The sequence below is a fragment of the Sus scrofa genome, chromosome 14, assembly GCF_054392235.1.
Source record: "Sus scrofa isolate SSC_HxYL_T2T_F1_AM1 chromosome 14, Sscrofa_HxYL_maternal_Yorkshire_Landrace_v2.0, whole genome shotgun sequence".
NCBI lineage: Eukaryota > Metazoa > Chordata > Mammalia > Artiodactyla > Suidae > Sus > Sus scrofa.
The window spans coordinates 66999509-67024086 of NC_139396.1; the positions used below are offsets into that span (position 1 = coordinate 66999509).

At 38.1% G+C, this 24578-nt stretch overlaps 1 protein-coding gene and 1 long non-coding RNA gene across 10 annotated transcripts in view; both read right to left on the minus strand.

The window, feature by feature from the left end:
* The window catches only part of TTC28 (tetratricopeptide repeat domain 28), a 609616-nt gene that overhangs the window by 414902 nt on the left and 170136 nt on the right, over positions 1 to 24578 (minus strand). For 2 of the 9 annotated variants that reach the window (XM_084993551.1, XM_084993550.1), the window contains exon 1: positions 5720 to 6498. The exons of the other annotated variants lie outside the window; for them this stretch is intronic. In XM_084993551.1, coding sequence (XP_084849677.1) covers positions 5720 to 5746 — 27 coding nt within the window. In that variant the 5' untranslated portion in view covers positions 5747 to 6498. Of the gene's footprint in view, positions 1 to 5719; positions 6499 to 24578 lie in introns of those variants that run through there. 9 annotated transcript variants of the gene reach the window in all.
* Positions 17269 to 19453, minus strand: LOC146396630 (uncharacterized). Its single transcript, XR_014825895.1, has 2 exons — positions 18696 to 19453; positions 17269 to 18646 (listed from the first exon to the last, which is right to left on the minus strand). It is a non-coding gene; the product is annotated as an uncharacterized LOC146396630 (long non-coding RNA).

The window sequence follows — 24578 nt, forward strand, 5'->3', positions numbered from 1 at the left end:
TCATCACTGTGACTGACTAGCAAAATGAAGGTGGCTTTTTCTTGAAGCTGGGCCAATTAAACTCCATAGCCTCTCACACTGGCAATGTGTCCTAAACAATAAAGGTGCCAAGTCAGATTTCCTCATCACTGACTTCCTTGACTTCCTATCAAGTCTATCAATTATTCCCAGCTTCTCAAATGTTTCTGTAAGTAGTTTTCTACAGATGACCATTCCCTACCAATTTTCTAAGATCAAAAATATTTAGGGCTGAAGGGAATAAAGATTTACTCCAGTCTTTTTTACAACCATGGTATTGCTGCACTGATATCTTGTGATCCAGTTGTGAGATGTATCACAAATAACTGTAACTCCTTCTCCCTTTTTTTTCATTTGAGGTAAAGTTTGTATAACATAAAATTAGCCATTTTAAAGTATATGATTCCATTACATTTAGCATATACACAATGTTGTGCAGTCACCACCTCATAACTGTGCCTTTATTTTTAATAAGTGCATAGTTAAGATTATCCCTTTAATGATTCAACCTCGCTCATAGTCAATATGGTGTCCTGAGAGGGGGAAAAATAGATAAACTTGCACATTAGGCATTTCCAATAACTGGAAAGTCAGAGAATGTTGAGAGCTGGCTGAAGATCACTGACCATCATATTCCATAAATGCATTACATTTTTTCAAACATTCACCCATTCAGTTCATCCTCTGTGCCTATGCCTTCAACCTCACACTGAAGAGACAGACATACTGACAGTTACAGTACAGGGCTGTGACAATGGCCTGTTAAGAATGGTCAAAGGAAGATGTGGCCAGCTATGCCCAGCAATTACATGGAAGATTTCACCAAGGAGGAGAAGACTGAGTTAGTTCTTAGGTATGAGCAGTGACAAGAGGAAGTCAAGTTAAAATGAGTATGAAGAAAAGACATTCTAGGCAAACGAAGAAGTGTGTACAAACAGAAGCCTGGTGAGCCATGTCCAACTAGATTATAGAGTACAATCATACTAACAGGAACAGTGTAGACAGCACCTTTTATGTGCCAGGTACTCTTAGTAAGCATTTTACATTATATCTTCAAAGTCACACAAGAGCTAGGTGGACACTCACATTAAGTAGATAAGACCTCTGAAGCACATAGAGGTTAAGTAACTTGGCTATGCAGCTACTAAGAGGTTGTACTAGAATTCAAACCCAGGCATTCTAGCTTCAGAGCCCATTCTCTTCATCACTACACTATATAACCTATACTACATTCTTATTTTGTCTTTTCCTCTTTAATAAAATTAATCACTTAGGGCAAGATCTTTTATGAGGAAAAGTAAGTATACCACAGCATACTAAAGGTGAACAAATGACTGGCATGAACAATAAGAGAGCACCATTAAGAACCACTTGTGGCCCCTGAACAAATGAGGGAAGAGTGGCAAACCATATTGAAAGGGTAGAGCTTAATTTATTTCTTATTCTTTTAAATTAAAAAAAAAATACCTGAAAACAGAAGTCCTCATATTTCCCCAAAACCCAGTCATTTTCTTGCACACTCCCTAACTACAGTGGGCTCACCCCACTTTGGAGACCTCTACTATCAATGGAGAGACATGGCAGGGTTTTAAAAGGTGAATAACACATCTGCTTTTTAAAAAACAATTACTCTAGAAGAAATAAGAAGGGAAAATCAGAGGGGAAAAGAGACAAAAATAAGACAAATCATTAGGATGCTATCTGCAATAGATCTAGCAAGTGATACTGAGGTGCTAAACTATAACAGTGGGGAGTCACATGTGAAAGGTTAAACGACATGCTCAAGGGCACAAGTCATGGGAACTACCAGAATCAAAACCTGGGTCTCTAGGTTGCACTGATATAGAAATGGTGTATAGAATGGATTTGGAGAAAGACCTTTATCAGGAAATTTCTAAGACTTCTTAAAACTACTTTTGTCCTTGATGCTTATTTTTATATCTAATTTTATACTATAAACAAACTAACGTAGTAGCTGTATTAAAATTTGAGATTCAGCTTGCTAATCCAGAAACAAAATACTTTATCAAGGAAAAAGTGCAAGGATTTGAAATACACTCTTTTGTAAAAGTAATAAGCTATCCCAAGACACAAATTTATAGGATGCAAGTGAGCTTTCAAATAAGCTTTTTAAATGAAGCTCTGTAAGTCATTTAAGAAGCCAGGTTCACATTATATTAATGCGACAAGTATAACAAGATAAATACATCATATGATTCTCAAATGACATAATTAATGTAGTTTATGTGATATATTACTATTAATGATCTTTTATTATGTGTGAACAGTAAAACTACATTAGATAGGCAATGAAAAAATCCAATCAGCAGCAGCTTTCCTGAAGATTTTGACTGTAGTCTTATTTACACGGTGTTATCTGATACTAATCCTTGGATTTTAAAGAGCAAAAATCACTTCAAAATTGTAAATAACCATATTCCTATGAGATGAGCATTTTAATTACTATCATTTCTGTAAATACAGGATAAAAATAATGTGTTGCATGATAGCCTCTTAAAGTTAAAACAGAGGAAAGTATATTTTGCCAGGTCAAGAAGGTTATGCAAATGAAAAAATTGTGACACTGGATCAGAAGCCTGATCCAAAGAGCCTAGTAGTGTATCTTAACAAGGAATGCCCAGGGAAATTGTGTGGAAAATGTAGCTGCCCACTCCCCAATGTCATCTACCAAAGATTAGAAGTGAATGCCAAAATATTCTGGTTTTCTTTAATAATCCCTTACAATCTAATATCTATGAGTTAACTAAAATATTTTGAACCTTTTTACATTTAAAATTCATACCACCCTAAAAATAAAAGTTTTACAAAGGAGTAGTTCTTAATTAATTTTATATCAAATAAATATTTATTGAGCAACTATATTATCCTTGGCACCAAAAAGAGGTCTAAAGTATGGTTTCTGAACTCAAGGAGCTTGAAGCTAAGATAAAAAAAATGGTTACTATCAGTAAAGGACAACCAGCCTAAAAGGGCATAGATTCTACATGCTCTAGGAATTCAGGGGTAGATAAAATCACTGTGTTTCTTCAAGAAGGAGTGGGAAGAAGAGCATCTTGGTGTTAGTACCCAGAAGTGAGGGAGCAAAGCTATGGCTAACATGATTAACCATGTTCCGGTGGCTTCTCTGTGAAAAGGTAGCAAACTCTAATTGAATACTCCAGAGCCTATTATCTTAAATGTTAGTATTTATTTAAACCCAGAAAATAAGCAGAGGAAATAAGAGTAAAGAGCTCCCCTTCAGCCCTTTAATCCTGTACCACCACTGCATGCTCAGTTAGAAACAAAGAAACCTAGAACCTACGGTCATTCTCTTACAGTGAGTCCAGAATTTACAAAAGTCAGCACTGGTAGCAGCTGACAGAGCACCATAACAAGTTACCAACCAATCTTAGTCATAAGCCTAGTTATAGCAAATGCTGCTTGGGGCGGCATTCTAAGATGATCTTCCTAGCTTTGTTAAAATCACATCAAAGCAGTATCACTTATCATCTGCAGTGTAAATGGTTTTTATGAAACAGTTTGACTAAACACATGGCATGTGACTCTACCACTACAAATGTGTTAGCAGACCCAGCCAGAAACCACGACATGATCTGATCATGTGAATATTCTTGCAAGAGTGAAAAAATGAACCTAATCTTTGCAAAGGCTTACTGGTGCCCTACCCAAGTTGAATACTCTTTCAAGGAAGATTCCAATCCCATGCAGAAGAAGGAGGAATGGTTCTCAAGCCATCACCAAATTATCACACAGTATTTGATGGCTCAGCTTATTTTTTAATCTTCCATGAACTTTGCAGAATTTGGATATCTGGATCCTTATAACATGATGATTTGGGATTATGAACACAGTGAATAAACACAACCTTCTGGTATAGCAATTTAAGCATCGGAGAGTGAGTAAATACTGCAGAGTGAATCCTAACACTTGAAACAGAATCTTCCAGAGTCCAGAAATACACCTGACTGCCAAGAATAATACTTCCGTGGTTCAAGCAATACCAGTACCCAGAGGGGTTTCCACAGACATAACCACATGAGTTACTGCATATTGGGTAAAATAGAGAAAACAGACATTTATGAATGTATAGTTTGCAGACATCTTAAAAGTACTCATAAATATGTAATTTACAAATACAGAAGAAATTGGAGTTAGGGCTTCAGGAATACACAGCATCTGTTTAATTGCTTAATTATATGGTTACTTCTATGGGTTCTCCTCATCCTAACTGATTTTTATGGGGGGGGGGGAGACGTATTGATCTAACTGAAATAAATGAAACCAATCTCACTGAAAGAAGCTCCATGATAAGAACTAATATATGAGAGATTCTGACTTCAGAATGAGGTAGAAATGACTTCGTTTCAGGCAGCAAATTAGATATCAAAAAAAAAAAAAAAATCTTTCAATTCACCAGGCTGTACTGAAGGAGGGTTTGTTAGATTTTCTAGTAATAAAACAAATGCACAATATCTTCTTATGCATTTCACACATGATTTCTATTTCATCTCTGATGTAAAACATGGTATCACACATCATGCCACAAAGAAAGAGTCAGTTTAGCTAGTTAAAGTAAAACACCAGGCAGCTGCTAACAGAGACAGGTCACTGCTGGGGAGGGGCACAGCACATTCAGTTTGCTATGTTTTCCTTCGGAAGAATGTCAATAAAAACCACGGCCAAATGAGGTATTTGAAGAAGGGGGAAAAGTCCTGCTATGCAGGGAACCACTAGGTTCACCTAACAGCGCCAGACAGACAAGTTAGCAAAAGGGAGCCCTAACCAAAGCTACAGCCGCCAACAACTTGAAGAAAGCTGTCTTTCTCCCTGAACGTCCTGGGGTAGCGACCGGTCCCACATTTAGAAACGTTATTTCTGGGACCAATAGCAATTTATTTTCATAGAACCACTGGATTTTTTTTTTCCTTGAGTTCTCAACAAAGGAGCCATATTAGGAAATAATCTCACAAAAAGCAAAGTGCCCCCTCCCCCTCTTCCCCACGATCGATGCACACACGCCCGTGCACGCTGACACGCACACACACCCGTGACAATGGCCGGCGCGTGCACTCAATGCGGGCCCACGCGGCGCCCAGGAGCCCCGCGGGCAGAAGGCCCAGCCCCCGGCCCTCACACTGGAGGCCCCTCAGCCCCCCTGCCCGGGAACCAGCTGCTGGGCGGTTGTACTAGGGATGCTCGCCCCCCAGCGGGGCCCTGGGGAAGCGGCTGCCAGCGGCTCAGAGCCTATTAACCCCTTGGGGAAGTAGGTGCTACAAAGCCACCTGAGGGGACACTGGAATGTGCCGGGGATACAGCCCCAAATGGCCCCCATAGACGAGGCGCCACCGAGTCCTTAGACCCTGGCAGCTCTTGACTGGCTCCTGCAAAGCTAATGTGTCGCTGGTTCCGCCAGGCTTCTAAAGCAGAGGGATGTTTCTGAGCTGTCACCCTTGAGAGTCCCAGCATACCAAGAAGGAAAAACTTAAGAGGGCAGTGGATGCAGACCAGACTTGGTAAACTCGTCCCTAAGGGACTGGCCTAAGACCTAAAGGGACAGATCTGCTTGGACCTGCCCGGCCAGCAAACTATGGAAGGGGTGGAGGGGCCCGAGGGCAACCGCCCCCTGTCACCCCTCCCTGAGTCGGGCATCAGGGCCCCGTCCCCATTCCGGGACACTTACCTTCTTCCGGGGCTGCCATTTCATCATATTTGTACAGCCGATACGTGGAACATCAAGATGCTGGCTGGGGGCTGGGGGCAGATGCAGGGCAGCCGCGACTGCAAGTCATGCTGCCTCCCTCCCACCCCCTAATTCTTTCCCATATTCACTGTGAAGGGAGAAAGCCCAGGAGAGTCCAGTCTTTTCGCCTTCAGTTCAATGGAAAGTATCCCCAAACCACGATCACACTTCCCACCGGGCTAGGAAGTCCCAGCAGCAACCAGCGTACTCCAGCCAGAGCGGAGCATTTTCCCCTCAGGCCAGTGTCTGCGAAAGAAGCCTGCGGCAGGGGGTCTCCAAGCCGGCTACAGAGACCCTCCCTCAGAGAGATCGAGCACGCAAGCTGCTGCAGAAACCCAGCCGGGCTTCTGCCATCCAAACCCCTTTTGGCGAATTCTCCTCTTCTCAAAAAAAGATTAGACAAGCAATCAAACCCTCACGCGCAGCCTGGAGCAATTCCCAAAATTCTGGGTGTATTTCTCGTTTGTAAAATTTAGCAAAGAAAATTCCAAAGATCTGTAATCAGAGCTTCTTTACGCTGTTGTTTTCTCTTCCTTCTTGGATAACTTGGGGAAAGGATCTGCTCTTTCCGAAATGCCTACCTTCCCTGAACACTGTAAATAGGAAAACTTGGTTTGTGTGTTTAGATTTTTTTTTTTTTAATTCCCAAGAACCTTAGTGGGGAAAGGCTGGAAGGAAATCCTGCAAGAACCCAACTCCACAGCTCAGTCTGCACTAATGACTTCCTTCCCTTAGTGCAAGCACAGCCTGCCCAGCTCCAGCCACACAGAGCAAATGGTTTCTGGGTCTTAGTGCCACGACATCTGCTCCAAAGCAAAAAAGTAAAAGCAAGCATACAGTTTCAGAGGCCCCCAGCAGCTTCCAAGGCATCAGAGCTAGAACAGACCTATCGAATCAGGAAACCATTTCAAACAACCTAGATTTGTGAATTATATCAGGAGAAAAAAAGGAATAGAAAAGATTTCTAAACCAAAGGGCTATAAAATCTAAAAGTGTGACTTTGAAGGAAAAAGATTTAAGGTATTTGACTAGATAAAAATTTTAATCAAGACTGGACTCCACTCCTCTATATTTAGCAATAATATTATAAAAAAATATTGTTATAGAAATTGGATTTCATTCATCTTCTGTAAAATGATTCCATCCTATTTAAGGAGATACATCTCCAAATACAAAGTACTATATAATTCTATTATTTGTCATCCAACAGGCCTAGCAATTCTTATCCCACCATGAGGCTACTTTGATAGCTGGGAATTAATAGGTAGCCTAAGCTACTAACATACTAACTGATTTTCAAAATAATAGCAACTGATGCATCATCGCTCCATTGTTCCAACAATGTGTAACTTATTACTCTCAGAGTTTTATAATACATTAAGCAGTATTGGCTGATGTGGGTGATTATATGCAGAATGGACACTAACAATATCAGATATAAATGTCACTAAAATATCCAAAACAATTAACTAACACAAATTACTTTTGAGATTCTTTCTAAGACTAAGAGTATGAAATTCAATGGTGAAATTATTATCTTTTACGGATAATAATATGAACAATTACAGATGAAGAAATAAGTACCAGTCCTTAAGCCACTACTCTATGCCAGGACCTATGCCTACATTCATTACCTCACAGCCTTGGAAGGAAAATCTTATTGTTCAGTTTTCCAGATAAGGACACTAAAATTCAGAAGGGTCATTTGCTCAATCAATTAAGACTACAACACATAGAAGGTGGTTCAGAACCATGGTGACCTGACTCTAGAGCCTATGCCCTTTCCACGACATGCATCATAGCTACACACCAATTTTACCTCTCTGCTCAATAAAACTATTAAGTGCCTATGATTTAGGCACCTATTATTTGCCAACCTCTGCTCCAGATACTAAAAAATATAAGTAAAAGGCTTGCTCTTGAAATTACATACTGCAGGCAGCAGTCACAAATAACCAATATTGTGTATATGTTCTAAATATGTACTCTATATGTATCCAAATCATTCTGCACAGCTTAGCTTGGATATCCTACTAACATGGAAGGTTCAGTAAATTCCAAATCAAATTCATCAATCTGCCCCCAAATCAATTTCTCTTCCTAATTTTCCTGTTATCTATCCATAGCACTGTTATTCTTCCAGGATCACAAACTAAAACATCCTTTCTTATGTCTAATGTGTCACTAAATCCTTTCACTTCTTTCTTAGACACCACTTTCAAATTCCTACTGCTGATATCTAAGGCTAGAGCCTCACAAAATAAACATATATTAAGTCCCAACTGGGTGCAAAACATCATGTAGGATAGAAAGGTACAAAACTAAGTCCCCACACTAGAAGAATTTACAAAGAAGTTAGGATAGAAGTGAAGACCTATAAGAAGATAACCAGATATTGCCTCAGTCAGTTCAACAAATGAGCTACATGTCTACAGCATTCCAGGAGTTAAAAGGAGAAATCACTGTAAATAGGGAAGAAAGGTGTCATAGAAGAAACTGAAGTATGAATTCAGAGGAGATACAACTCATTCTCAAGCCAAAAGCGAAGGTGCTTACCACATCCAGTAATACTTTTCAGGATCTGGACCCATCCACCCCTCAGAACTCATCTCTCCCACTCCCTTTCTTGGCCCCTACCGTACTGTCCCTTGAATATATCAGGCATATGTGTGTTACACCCTCTGCCTGAATTACTCTTCCTGCAGATACCCTCTTGGATCTCTCTCTGAGTTCCTTCTGTTAAAATATCATATTAGAAAAACTATCTTTCATCATCCCTTCTAAAATAATAGCACCATTACCCGCACAAGGCTACCTTCTATCTTCCTTATCCTGCCACATTTACTTCATAGTCCTTATGACATATATTTTATTTAGTTAATATCTCATATCCCCAAAAAATATTAATTCCAAGGGAGTGGGGCCTTTGTTATAACATCAACACCCAGTGAACAGTATTTCACAAAATAAGCAATCAATAAATATTTGTTGAATGAAACAATGAAAGAAAAAGGAGAACAGTGTTAGCAAAGGAGGCAAGCCTACATAAGATGTATTCAAGATACAAATATATAGTGACCTACTTAAAATACAAGGCTTAAGTATGAGAATGTTAGAGACAGAAATTTTATCTTGTTGAGCTTTATAATCCCCAGTACCCACAGCAGAAGTGCTCAATATTTATGAGATAAAACAATGAACAGAGGGTGGAGATTGACTGATAAATGAGTGAAATTCCATTCCATTCCATATAAAGTAAAAGATACTTTGGCAAGGTAGCTGGAACCAAATGGTAAGGAACACTGTAAGGTAAAGAAATTTGGACTTTATCCTATAGAATGCAGGGCATTAAAGGTATTAACAGTAGTCAAGGGGCATGGCTGAAGCAGCATTTTTAAGCAATCTAACATAACAAGATATTAACTATGACTTCATGAGGCTATTTTGTATATAAATCTTTAGATTTTAAATTATACGCATAATTAAAATGCTTACAATGACCATTTGACAGATATCACAACTGAAATTCACAGGAGTCGACCCATTCAATGTCACACAGCAAGTAAATGGCAATGGAAGGACTAGAGTCCAGGGCTCATAAACCAATGCCTGAGGGAGCAGGAACCTACAACTGCTTAGGGGTCAGATAAAGGTTTCTATTTTTCACTCTGCCTCTGACTTGCTATACAACAAAAACTTTCAGAAGGGCAAGACAGGTGATACGAATAAATGAAAAAAAGTCAGGTAAAGACTGTAAATCTGGAGAAAGATAAATCATTAAAAAGAGGCAGTTGCTACATAATGCTGGTCAATGGATGTCATATAGGAATGACTTGTCAGTCCAACAGTGCCAGATCCTCTAAATTTTCATAAGAAGCTAAAATTTTCCTGATTTTTACCTGTTTGTTCAAATGTTTTAAAGCATCCTAAAGGGCAAAAAAAAAAAAAAAAAAAAAAGCCTGTTGGTCTAGATTCTGTCAGTCATAATTTGTAACTATTGAGTTGACCACTCAAGGCTTCACTTCCCCATATTTACCTGGTTCCTAATCTATAGGGTGGTTTACTGAGGGCATCTATGAATCCATACTACACATGGTCTGTGGACTGAAGAGCAATCTTCCATGCTCATATGTTGTTGGACTTCATAAAAAACAAAGTTATTTAAATTGAGGGAGAGGGAATGTAAGAAGAGTGGGTTGTAACAGGAAAGAAGACACAGAAAACATATTTATGTTTCAATAGAAAGACACAATCAATCTAAAACTTGAAAGTGATACAACATTTTAAACTGGCTTTAAATTTTTTAGGTCTGTTTCCTTTGGGTCGCTTATTTGTACAGCATTTCTTCCCCTGCTGTCTGGTGAGTGTTTCAGTTTTCATTTAATAGGTACCACTAGATAGAAGACCATTATTTAGAAGCGTATAAATATGACTACTATCTTAAATCACCTTACTTTTTTCTTTGTGTTTTCATTTATTTTGTTTCATCCAAACTGATGTGGTAATTATACTTAAAATATTTATAGACTTACTATTATACCAATACACTTTCTCCAGTAGGAATTATTTATATACAGCTACCAAACTAACACAGTTCACAGTGTTGTAATTTAGCTTATTGTTTCAAAGATCCAGTGTCAAACAGTAAGAACACAATTTCTCAGATACACAGCTACTAAATGGCAATTTTACAACTCCATTTTTTAACATAGCACTTTTCAAATCATTTCCCTAAAAGCAGATACTGTAAAATAGTCTATTAAAATAGTGTTTTCCTCAATAACTACTTACTTGTCTATTCAAATCTGAACAAAAGCAAGAAAGAGGAAATGAATGGAGAAAACACACCTTTTTTCATTGTTGTGTATTTCTTCAAGATTTCCTAAGGAGTGATATGTCTGACATTGATCACAGGGTAAATGCCTGGAAAAGCTAGACTTATACTTATTTAGATTTTATTGTGTTTTAGAAGCAGCATATTAAACTCAATGTGAAATAGTATTTGGAAAATATATTATTTTCCTAAAGACCTCTAAATTATTTTCAAGTATCTAAAGAGATGTTAGGAAAGTAAAGGGACAAAGGTAGAAGCATATTTGAAACCAAAAAATTTGGCCTCATTAGTAATATTTCACACAATTGGGTGCTTTCAGAATATTAAAGGCCTTGCTTTGCTAAGAAAAAGAAAAGAAAAGAAAAGGAAAACTAAAAAAACTTGTTACAGCAAGAATTCTGCCACACAGCCACGTTAATATAGGACCATGCTCTCATTCTATGAGAAGGAAATTGCTCTACAACATCCAGAGAAAAGAACCTCTAACCTTACCCCCTCACTTGCTTCCACTGTATGAGACAGTGTCAGAGAGGCTAAAGCCCAATGCTTTAAATTCAACCCATGGTGACTGAGTATTCATTATATACAAGGGACTGTACTAGTTACTATGAGAGGGGACAAAAATAAATCAGATTATTTATATGATGCCCCACAACATATGGAGTTCCTGGGCCAGGGATTAGATCTGAACTGCAGTTGTGACTTAACTCCACAGCTGCAGCAATACTGATCCTTAACCCACTGTGCCAGGCTGGGGACTGAACCTGAGTCCCATCACTGTAGAAATACCACCGACCTGATGCGCCATAGCAGGAACTCTTCATCTGACTCTTAAGAACCCAAGCTCTTAGTGCAAGCTAAATGTACTAGAAGAATAAATAATTAATGGCATATGCTCTCATTAAGACTATAGGAGCACTAAAGAGTAATTAATTCTGACTGTGGTAACTGAGAAAGGTTTTACAGGAGAGGTGGCACAGTATCCTTTCAACAAACAAAAGAGGACTGAGGAGGAATGTTCCAGACTGAAGGGACAGATTACAGGTTAAAACAAGGAAGTATGAAAACTTGGGCCACATTAGCAAGTTATTTAATAAGACCTGAAACATGTAACACAAGGCAGGGTACACTGGAGTTAAGTTTAGAGGGCTATGAATGCTGCTACCTTAACAATAATAATAATATCATTTGTTGCATATGTGCTAAGCAATGAAGTTATTTATATAGTTTTTAATTCATTCATTCTTCCTAACACCTTTATGAGAAGGAACTATTATTATGCCCATTTACAGAAGAGGAGATCAAGGCTAGAGGTTTAAATAAATTCCCAAAGGATCATGACTAGAAAACAGCTGGAAGGAAATTGAACTCATTCAGACACCAAAACCTTGTTCTTAATTCCTGACTTAGACTACAATGGTGAACAGCACAGGATTTTAATTAAGATGTTAGCAAATAGATTTGGGTTTTATGCTAACTTTCAAAGTACTATGAAGGACAGGAAGAATAGAACAATAAAGACAGGAAGGCCTAACAAGTTTCTGTTGCAATAAATCACTAAGGGATGAAGAAATCTCAAATTATGGCTGCAGAAACAGAAAAAGGACTTTCTTGAGAGACATTTCAAAAGTAAAACAGTTCTTAAGAACCTGTTACATGAAAGAGACAGAGAGAGAAGGATATAAAGATGATCCCAAAATTTTTCTTCATCTTTTAGAAAAAGAGATACCCCCTAACTAAGGTATGGATCACAGAAAGAACAGGTAGATACTAAATTCAGTTTGAGATTTACAGGTCTGAGGTAGTAGTAAGAGACACACAGGGATGTAAAGAAGGAAGGTGGAGGTATGGTCTGGAGTTAAGGATATCTATATCTATATCTACAGTTGTAGCTCTAAAGAGATTTGTGGGTCATTCACATAATAATGATATGCATAAAGCTCCTATGAAAAAAGAAAAAAGATTCTCCCAGGGATGAAGTTTGGAGCAACAGGATTAAAACAGAGAGAAGAGAATTGAACCTTAAGCAATGCTATGCTTCTTGGAGTTCCCATTGTGGCACAGCAGAAACGAATCCGACTAAGAACCATGAGGTTGCGGTTTCGATCCCTGGCCTTGCTCAGTGGGTTAAGGATCTGGCGTTGCCGTGAGCTGTGGTGTAGGTCACAGACATGGCTCGGATCTGGCATTGCTGTGGCTGTGGCGCAGTAGGCTGGCAGCTGTAGCTCCAACTGAACTCCTAGCCTGGGAACCTCCACATGCTGTGGGTGCGGCCCTAAAAAGCAATAATAATAATAATAATAATAATAATAATAAAGAAGCAATGGTATGCTTCTAAATACAACATAATTAACTGTCTAGTTGGATTGGGTGGGATACCTACTCAGTTTCCTGATGCAGCAATTTTACTTGACCAATAATGTCTGGTTCAAATGTTAGATCCATCATACTAGTTGTGTGACCTTGGGTTACTTCATTTTTCTGTACTTCAATTTCAAACTCTATAAAATGGAAATAATAATACCAACTACCTAAATATGGTTGTTGGGAAGACTAAACTATATATGTAATTATACACATATACATTCTGTATAAAGTGCTATATGTTTAGTATTGTTATTGCTATTCTTTTACTATGCTAACCCTATTTTTTCTTTCTTCATCAGGCCATGGCTTTTGTATTGATTATATATTAAGGCCACAAACTGCCGGAGCTAATCTTCATGTGTTTCAGTGGTAAGATCATTTTTCTAATGGAACTTCTGCTTCTGTTCATGACAGAGCAACTGATACCAGGCTTACTTTCCTGACACAACTAGAAAACTGGATAAAATACAGGAAAAATATTGTGTTCAGACAACAATATGAGCACAGTACCATGAATTTGAGAGAAGCTAAACAAATGAAGTGACCCCTATGATAACCCTGGATTTCTGCCTGAAGGTGCTTCCCAAACCACAGAGCAGGAAAGAGATACCAAGCAAAGCACAAAGGTCTTGAGGAGACAGTGATCAGAGTTTGAGGAAGCCAAAGTAGCTATAACATTTCAGGTAGAGAAAAGGAAAAGATGAACTCTAAGGGGGCTACTACATAGGCAAGGTGCCCCAGAAATCAACACAGGGTCTTCTTGAGCTTTGACTAAATATGAAGTCAAATATAGGGGAAAAACTGTTGCCCAATATAGGGAAAAACTCCAGAAGGCTAGGGAAAAGGAAGCTGTAAGCTGAACAATCATTAGAATTCTCAAGGGCTACAAGCCTTTCAAATTCCAATGGTCAGAGAGGAGGACATTCAGTAGAGACCCGAGACATTCAGTAGAAACCTCAGTAGCTGAGTAGAAGATGTAAAATAGCCCAGAGTAAAGTACACCCCAAGAAAGCTTAAACACAAATATTGAAAAAAGCATATTTAATCTGTAAATAACTATCTGCCAGAACAAAGTTCAATACTCTTTGAAGGAAGACAACAAAATCTAGCCCTCAATGAAAAAAATCCAGCATTCAATCATCTTCCAATGACACTTATTAAGGGACATGGGTACTAGCCTAGATATACTTTGTTTTCTCTTTAAGAAATTAATCTCCTTTTTTAGGAATGCTATGACTATGTTACAATTTTCTCATCTAGATCAGGTCAATGGTCTGTAACATTTTGTGCTACAATCTTGTTATTTCTCTCCACCACGTAGCCATAGCCATGGAGTGTGTGCAATTTTGCTGTTATATAATTATCAGTCTGGGAGAAATTTCAGCATATGTTATCTTCAGCATATATAGTTAAAATTTATAGAGTTTATCTGGAGTAGATTCAATGGTCAGATATCTGGGACAGAATAGGAGCTTTAGGTTTATTAATCTTCACAAAGGAATCCTGAATGTACCGTGGTAGTAATTATGTGTATGTGTTTTTGTGTGTGTTTTAATACGTCAGCTTTACTTAAGAAAGACAGTTGAGGAGTTCCCGTCGTGGCACAGTGGTTAACGAATCCGACTAGGAACCATGAACTTGTGGGTTCGGTCCCTGCCCTTGCTCAGTGGGTTAACGATCCGGCGTTGCTGTGAGCTGTGGTATAGGTTGCAGATGCGGCTCGGATCCCGCGTTGCTGTGGCTCTGGTGTAGGCCGGTGGCTACAGCTCTGATTTGACCCATAGCCTGGGAACCTCCATATGCCGCGGGAGCGGCCCAAGAAATAGCAAAAAGACAAAAAAAAGAAAAAGAAAGACAGTTGAACTGGGGGCTTATTTACTTGTGTGTTTTTAACCAAAAGAGGTCATATTTTTCTGTCTGTGTTTGAAAGAAACACAGGAAAAGCAGACCTTTTTCCAATCCTATAGCAGGAAACAGGCTATGAGAAAAGAAAATCAGTAGAGATAAAATATTATTCTTGAGGTCCATTTGGAGGCACTCTACTGACTTGTTGCTTAGCTCTGTTAATTATGAATTTATAAACAACCACATGGATTACATTCACAAAATGGACACTTGCTTATGGTGGTTGTTGAACTGCCCGGCATCTGAACTCTCACCCTCTATTTTGGGGGGAATTCCCCATTATCCAAGTCTTGATGAAATATACGAAATATCTCTCATAACAGTAACCAAAAAGGTCAGATAATGACATTCCATGACCACCTGATAGCTAGGATGAAAACATAACAGTTCTTTGTCAGAAGTCTGAATGTGCAATAAGTGCAGTAAATGATACAAAGAATAGTGACAGAGTTTACTCTGGCAGTACCCACAGCAACATCCAGTTGCTATAGTCATCTGTGCCAGTTTTAACTCATTGTGATATACAACAATCAGCTCTAGAGATAGTGGTTCCAGCTCTGACATCCAGGATACAACAGTTGCTATGGCACCATTATGGCTGAAATCCAGGTATCTTTTGATTAAAACATTCACAGTTGTTTTCTGTTACTTGCAACTAAGAACTATGGCTGACTCACACAGAGATGTTTGATTTTGTTTGCATTGGGACACAAGTTTTTCTTGCACGAACATATATGCATGAGCAGAAATGCCTGTGTGCTGGAGAGCTCCAAGGCACAGTCTTCTCCCCTCTTTTCTGCCTATATGTACTCCCTCAGATCTCAGCTAGTCCCAGCCCTCTAAATACCACCTCTTAATTGATGACTCCCACATTGATATCTCAAATTCCTACCTCTTTATTGAGCTACAGACTTGTATAAATAACCTGCCTACTCAATATTTTCACTAAGATATCTAATAGACATCTTGGATTTACATAGCCAAAACAAAACCCTTGTTACTTTATCCCAATTAATGGCATCTCTATCCATCCAGCAGCTCAGGCCAAAAACTTTAAACAGTTACCTTGGATTCTGCTCCTTACCTCACCCTCAACATCTAATCCATTAGCAAGTCCTCAGCTCTCTAGCTACAAATTCTAAATCATATCCTGCTACTTTGCATCACCTTTACCTCCTCTTCATTAGCCACAATTGTCATTAATATCAACTGGACAACAATAATTGCTCCCACTTTGCTTCCTGTGATCCAGGTTCTCTGCATAGTCAGAATGATCTTTTAATAATGTGAATCAGATTATGCAGTTCCCCTGTTTGGAACTCACATAAGGCTTCCCTTTGCACAAAGGAGAAAATACAAAGCCTTTACAATGTCCTACAAATCCCTGGCCCTCCACCATCTAGCTTCTACTTTCCACCCCTCATCTCTTACCATACTTTTCCTTAACTAAGCTGTGGCCAGATCTGCCTTCTTATGCTTCCTTCCTGGCTTTGGTGGTTGCACTTATGTCTGTCTGGAAATCTCTTCCTCCAGAATAGGTATTCTTTCTCAATATTCAAGTTTCTATTCAAATAGCAGGGCCTCAGGGAGCCTTCCTAAATGAAATCAACTCCCCTCCCCACATTCAATTTTCTTACTTTGCTCTGTTTTCTTCAAACCATATATGATAGTTTGAAATTGCACTATTTACTCACATGATCACTATGTCGCCCAATAGATTTTAAGGTCTGTGAGTGGTTCCTATATTGTTCACCACTGTCCAGTACTTAGAACAGTTCCAGCACATATTAGGTACTCACCAAATATTTGTTTAATGAACGAGTGAATTTAATGTTGGTTATATAAGATTAAATACATAAAGGATTTCCTTTGGCAATAAAATTTTTAACATGGCATTTATTCATTTATCTAAGGATACTTGTAAATATCTCCAGTTCTCAAAGTACACTCTCCCAAGTAACACCAGAGGGGCTGTTCCCCTGAATCTGAAGATGCTTGATTGAAAAGAAATATAAGCTTCTGAAAAATAAGCAATAATTACTCTGAAAAATAATTATTGTCCAATAATTTTTTTTTTTTTTTTTGCTTTTTAGGGCTGTACCTGTGGCATATGGAAGTTCCCAGGTGAGGATCCAATCAGAGCTGCAGCTGCTGGCCCTCACCACATCCACAGCAACATGGGATGTGAGCCGTGCCTGTGACCTACAACATAGTTCATGGTAAAGCCAGATCCTTAACCCACTGAGCAAGGCCAGGGATCCAACCCACATCCTCATGGATATTAGTCAGGTTCATTACTGCTGAGCCATGACAGGAACTCCACATCCAATAATGTTTTCTATTGGAAGAACTCCAGTACTATCACTTTCTATTTTCATTTGTATTGGATAGAATCTTACATTACCCAAAAACGGGTGGATAAAATGATCTTTAGATAGTTTAATAAATAAATTAAAAACACTTTGAAAACCTTAGATGAAGTACAAATCACTTGTCAAAAGTACAATCTCATTTGTCAAAACATGAAAATGAGAAAAGAGAAGACACAGAAATAACAGATTCAGAGCTGCCAAACTGACAGGCTGTCTTAAGTGAGGTAGTCAAAACATTCATATGCTAATTTTTTAAGTGCTGTCTATCTGGCCATCCATATGAAAACAAGAAAGGCTTTTTCTTCCTATTTCAAAAGTATACCAATGGGCTAGATAATGGACACTTTGATTACCAAATAAGCAATAGCAATGAAGATCATTAAGAATTTTCTGTTTATTCTGATGTGCATATAAGACAAAAACTAACTTGCATGGAAGGTAATTCAGGAAATTGAACTCCCAGAGAAAATCTTACCAATTATAACATCTAATACAATTATTGGCAGGCTTCTGCACATAGAACACAGTGCAAAAGATGGCTCTCCTCATTAGCAGCTGGGGTTAGCTATATATTGTTAATAGCAAAAACTGAATAGCAAATAACTACAAAAATAGGGTTAAAGATTTAACCAAAATGTACAATACTATTTTAAATTATTTTCCTTTTTCATCTAGTACTATAAAGTGTTTTCATGTTCACATTTCTGCTAGGTATGTCTCCCTTGCACAACACTAATAATTCTAAACAAAATAGCATCTCCTTGAAATGTTCCCTTGATTGGGTTGATGAATCTATAATCAAATCTACACTTTCATGTATCATCCAACTTCTTAGACTGGGGAAGCTAGCTGAGCAGTAATACTGAAGTTTTGCTTAAATTTGCTTTGGTAAGAATGCTGGTGTTTCCAGACTTGGATTCAGATGTTCTGCTGCTAAAAAAGAAAATGACCACATATTGAAGGATTCCATTTATGTGAAATATCTAAAACAGGCAAATCCATAGAGACAAAGTAGATTATGAGTGATTGCCAGGGTTTGGGGTGTAGGAGAAAGGAAAAGTGGCTGCTAATATGTACAGGCTTTCTTTGGAGAGAGATGAAAATGATTTGGAATTGAATAGTGGTTGCACAACTTAGTGAACAAATTAAAAAACACTGATATGTATACTTTAAAAGGGTGAATTTTATGATATGTGAAAAATATCACAATAGAGCTGTTAATTTTTTAAAAATGTGATCAGCTTTCCCCAGTTCACAGAAAAATTAATATGTAATTCTCTACTTAAAACTTTTTCTCTCACAAATTCTTATTTTTGTCTTTTTAGGGACACACCCTCAGCATATGGAGGTTCCCAGGCTAAGGGTCCAATTGGAGCTGTAGCTGCTGGCCTACACCACAGCCACAGCAACACGGGATCCTAGCACTTTTGCGACCTACACCACAGCTCACACAACGCTGGATCCTTAACCCACTGAATGAGGCCAGGGTTCGTTCATTGCTGAGCTACAATGGGAACTCCTCTCATAATTTTTTTAAATCTCTAGCATGAGCTATCTCATCCTCTAATACCAGATAACAAAAATTAAAAATAAGCAAACTAATGTCAACATGGAAAGTTAAGAAAACAGATCAACATTCTAAGTTGAATGTGTTATTTTATTTATGGACATGTGTTGATGACATTAATTTCTTTTAGATATGTAGCACAAAACCATTTTCTATAATTATCATTGTCTATAAGAGCATTTGAAAGATACAATAAAACATGTCAATATTTCATAGCATCCTACTAACACCATGGTTCTATATGATGTCTTGTCTAGACATGTTCAAGCCAATGAAACAGAACAAAGCTAATCAGGCCAAATAAATCTTTACCTTTATAACAACTAGTCTTTACCTTTATAACAATACTATGTTAGCCTAATATAGCTCATCCATAACTACAAACTCCTAAAAAAATGTACACAAACCTTTCTCAAGTGCCTTCAAAAAGTAGGTATAAGGGTTGTTTCTCACAATTCTCACCAACTTAAAAGATTAAAATTTTTAAATTTCAATCCTAAAACACAATGACTATTCTGTGTGTTAGAATCAGCTCCAACTTAAAAAGAATTCTAGGAGTTCCCTTGTGGCAGAGCAGAAATGAATTTGACTAGGAACCATGAGGTTGAGGGTTCAATTCCTGGCCTTGCTTAGTGGGTTAAGGATCTGGCATTGCCGAGATCTATGGTGTAGGTTGCAGATTCAGCTTGGACCTTGAGTCACTGTGGCTGTTGTGTAGGCTGGCTGCTGTAGCTCTGATTAGACCCCTAGCCTGAGAACCTCCATATGCTGTGGGTGCATCCCTAAAAAGAAAAAAAGAAAAAAAATTTTAAATTTTTAAAAATTTTAAAGAAATCTAACAACACCAAAAAACAAAAACCTTTGCTTCCTGAAGCAGTCAGATCTCAATGACAAGTTAAAATTTTCATATCTGCTAAGTGGAATGCTACTTATTTTATTAAATTCTTATTTTTTCTATATGTTAGTCAACTTACTTGGACTTTCTAGGTATAAAATGTTTCCTATGAATATTTTGGTCTTAATTTCATATAAAAACCTGTTTATAAGTTTTACCTCAAGAAGCTTAGAGTAATGCTAAGTGAAGTCAGTCAGACAATGAGACACCATCATCAAATGCTATCACTGACATGTGAAATCTGAAAAAAGGACACAATGAACTTCTTTGCAGAACAGATACTGACTCACAGACTTTGAAAAACTTATGGTTTCCAAATGAGACAGATTGGGGGGGTGGGGGGATGCGCTGGGGGGGTGGGATGGAAATCCTATAAAACTGGATTGTGATGCTCATTGTACAACTATAAATGTAATAAATTCATTGAGTATTAAAAAATTAAAAATTTTAAAAAAGCTTAGAGTATAATTCAAAATAATAAAATGCATTTAAATGAATGAGAAAGCTGGGTCTGAGGCAGGAGAGAGGCATGGAGGGAGAAAGAGAGAGGAAGGAAGGGAGGGTAGGAGGGAGGGAGGAGCAAAGAAGAAGGAAAAGAGGAAGAAGAAAGGAAGAAGGGGGGAGTAACAAATTTATCCAAACAAAAATACAAAAATCTAATAGATTGTAGCTTAAAGGTAGTATGGACTTCAAACTTATATCTAAAAAACACTTTGAAATGGGTGGGACAATTTGAAAAATTCCAGATTATCTACCTGTTTTTCAATAACTTTCTAATAATCTCCCCAGAAATAGAAGTTCTAATACAAACCAGGATTTGGTAAAGACAGAAACATCAAAAGATATGTTCCTAAACAAGAGGCCTAATATTTTTTAAAAGTCAGTTTCTAAAGGGTAGTATTGAAATATTTATCAGAATAATAAGTGTAGTCTTATTTTATCAGATCATTAATATATCATGCATCCCAGTAAAAGATTACCGAACTCAACATCCAAAGCCCCAAAGATCTCCTTCATGTAGGCTGGAGAGAGAGGGCGGGAGAGAGAGAGAGAGAGAGAGAGAGAGAGAGAGTGAGAGTGTTTGACAGGGTGTGGGAGTGGTAAGTGGTTTGGTTTGTGAGTTTATATATTCCTACTCCAAAGAGGAGGAAGACTTTCCAATAGAAAGTCTAAAGAAGGTAAATAGAAACTGCCTTATCCTCCAACCTTTCTCTCAAAGTGCCACCCCCTTCTCTCTTCTAGGTCAGGTGAGTCCACCCATGCTCCAAGCCCAGCTTCTGCTTTTTGCAGAAAGTATGTAATAGCAATCTCCTTTCTTTCCTGGTACTGCTATTGCTCCATATTAACAATGCAATTATCTTGTGTTTGTCCTCAATCTCCTAAACTGAGTCCTGACTCCTTGGACTCCTGGAGTCTTGAGCCCTACTCCTTATCTAGATTTTTTATTCACTGTCTCTGAATACCCAGAAATCTGAACCAAAGCCTAGCTCTTGCCCTCAAGAACAACTTAATACCTGACCTATATACTATATGACATGATCATGTCCCCTATCCTGGATTGTTTTCTGCTCTCAAATAGCCCAGACTTGGTCATAACTATCAGTTTCAGGACTGTCGTTTTAGAAAATGTTGCTTGTTCTATGGAGGAAGAATGAGGTGGTGAAGGAACATGTTCATTGAGAAAAAGGGTTAAATACCAAAAAATACAAATTTCAAATTGGGTAAGATGGCAAATTTTGTTATATATGTTTCACCACAATAAAAAATTAAAAATAAAAACAAAGACAAATAACAGAAGCAAACCTCAGAATACTTAAGAAAAGAATAGCTCTTTGATGAGACCCTAAAAGGAGACACAACTAGGATTACCAGGATAAAAGTTGAATAAATGAAAGAAGTCAGGTCAGAGTTGGAGTGTATTAACATTAAAGTTTTAGAATTAGGATGTTTGAGTCTATAGAGATAAAGTCATGGATAAAGATTGATTATGGAGAGATTTTTTTTAACTAGTTGTAATTACAATTAAAATATAGTATAGTAAAAAATGTGAATAAATAGAAGAGTATAAAAATAAAAATTTTAACTTCCTCCCCATCACTGCCTGAACTCTTTTATGCATATACAAATATTTTTCCAACTCATATGAGATAATACTTTACATACAGACCTTCAGCTTGCTTTTCATCCCTAAAGAATATCTATGACATCTCCATTAATTTAAAATGGCTACAGTATATTGAAAATAAAGAATTTAATTGAGCCATTGGTAGGATCTGTTTATGGTCTACTTCAAAGAGCATCAGGCATACTACCATGCTTGTTCCTCATTGTGGCCTCCTTGTCATCTGTCATTATTTCATTTTTTATAGTTATTTTCCACCTGTCTAAAACTTTGTTAAAAGCAGGATCTCTATCATTTTAACTTTGTATCTCTAGTACCTGTAATGGCATCTAATACATAATAATACTAAATACTTATTTGAATGAATGAATGAATGAATGACCACTGACTTTTCCAAAGAAAAATAGCTAATAAGTAGCAGAAATAGCATTCTACTTCTCAATCTAGCTCTCCCTTTTGATTGGATCTTATGGTTTTACTGAATCTATCTCTAAAACTGATAAACAAAATACCCTACTATCTACAATACCAAATCCAATTTTTCCCTTGGTTTTTGAAGTCCTCCCTAATATGAGACTACTCTCTCTCATTAACCCTATCCTCCCTGACTGTAAATTCAGGTCACCCTAGTCTGTAAATAGTGGTCTCTTCTCTGACTTTTCTACCAGTTATGCTTACCCCTATCCAGGTGAGGGCTTAACCTGTTGCCCCATTCTTGAACTCCCTCCCTTCTCATGTCCTGCCACCCCAATCACACCTGTCATTCACTATGCAGACTGTCTCAACATTGTCTCTTCTCTAAACCCATGTTATCATTATACTTCATGTATATTGTTTAGTATTAGCTGTTCCCTGATTGTTGCATATTTATTAGTATTTACTCTCCTACTGTCTTTAAAGGAAAGAACTGTGCTTTAACAATATAATAGTTACAATTTATTGTGCAACTGTGATCAATTGTAGTATCTGTCCAAAATACTCACAGCTCTACTCTACCTGGCCCACTAGTAAAATCCCTTTTTTTAAATTGTGGCTATACCCACAGCATGTGGAACTTCCTGGGCCAGGGATAGAACCTGCACCACAGCAACAACCCTAGCCATGGCAGTGACAACGCCAGATCCTTAACCTACTGCACCACAAGGGAACTCCCCCAAATCCCTCCTTTTGAGATGAATATACTTCCTTCTCCATATGAACAGCTTTGGCCAACAGAATGTGTGTAGAAGTAGCATATGCCACATCTAGATAGAATTTTAAGAGCTTTCAAGTGATTCCATCATGCCTCTTTTTCCTCTGCCTTGAAAATGGCATGTCTCAGATATGGAGCTGAGTCCAGTTTGGGTCCTAGAAGAAAAAGTTGTGGAGGAGACCTGCAACTGACATGCAGCTAATGTGAATAAGTGATTCACACTAAGTAAGAACTAAATTTTTGTATCCATAAGCCACTAAGATTTGGAGATTGTTACCCTAGTATAATAGTGCATAATACCAGATAATATTCCTCCTCCTATGACATCTGCTGCTTTCCCCACTCCTACCTTTCCAGTCTACACAACAATAATAACAATAACATTAGAAATTCTAAGAAGTTACTTGGGGAGTCCTATAGCTTTCCCTACCCCTACTCAAAGTGGGGCTGGGGGCTTCCAAGAAAATTCATCTCTGAGAGTACTTGTGGCAAGAGAAAACTGGCATCTCATTCCGCGTTTGTATACTCCAGCCAGCTGTTTGGGCATGACAGAATACAGATCAATGGGCCCCACTAGGCCCAAGAATTTGCATGTCTAACAAATTTTTAGGTGATGTGGCTGCTGCTCTAGGGACTACACTTTAAGAAATACTGGGTTAGGCAATGAATAGCTGATCTGTCCTGATAATTTGAGAGAAATAGCTGAATTGGGGCAACAATGAGATAACTGAAACTTCCATCACTTGGCATGGCAAACATGCAGGAATTTCCAAAAGTTAAGTACCACAGAAGGTGGCTTGGAATATCTTGCTGGTATTCCACCCAAAAAGAATGCTTGGTGTCAAGAGGATTCCAGTGGCAGGAGGCTTCACATTGTATAATCAAAGGTGGACACTGAGAGACGGTGGAAGAGACAGAACTGGAACTTAATCTTTTATATTAAGAAGCTGCAATGAAGGAGTGCCCTTCTGGCACAGCAGGTTAAGGATCCAGCATTGTCACTGCAGCAGCCTGGATTGCTGCTGTGGCGCAAATTCAATCCCTGGCCTGAGAACTTTTACATGAGGCCAAAAAACAAAAACAAAAATTTCAGTGGAGATGTTCCTAAAGGGTCCTTCAAAATATTCATACACATGCTTCCATAAGAAAACTAGCATCTGGACACCTGCCAATGGTGACCAGAGAAACTGCATCAACAGTGAGTGAGCTACAACTGTACCAGTAAAGTAAGAGACATTTAACTCTTTCCATCTCCTTCCTTCTACTACACTGGAAGAGCCACTGGCTCTGGAGAAAGGGGAAGGGAAGAACTTTAAATTGAATATACTATTGTAGTTCTAAATTGGACCAGAAGGAATTTTTTTAATACCCAAAAGTACACAGAAAGATATGGAACTGGGAATCTGCCCATGAAGAGGGATTTGACAGAGCATGGTTGAAGGAAGTGATAATAGAAAAATAAAGCCATGCCAGGTTTGTATCCCTATAAAATGGTTAAGGAAGCTATATGCTAATTTACCATATAGGTAATTTTGTTTTCCTGAT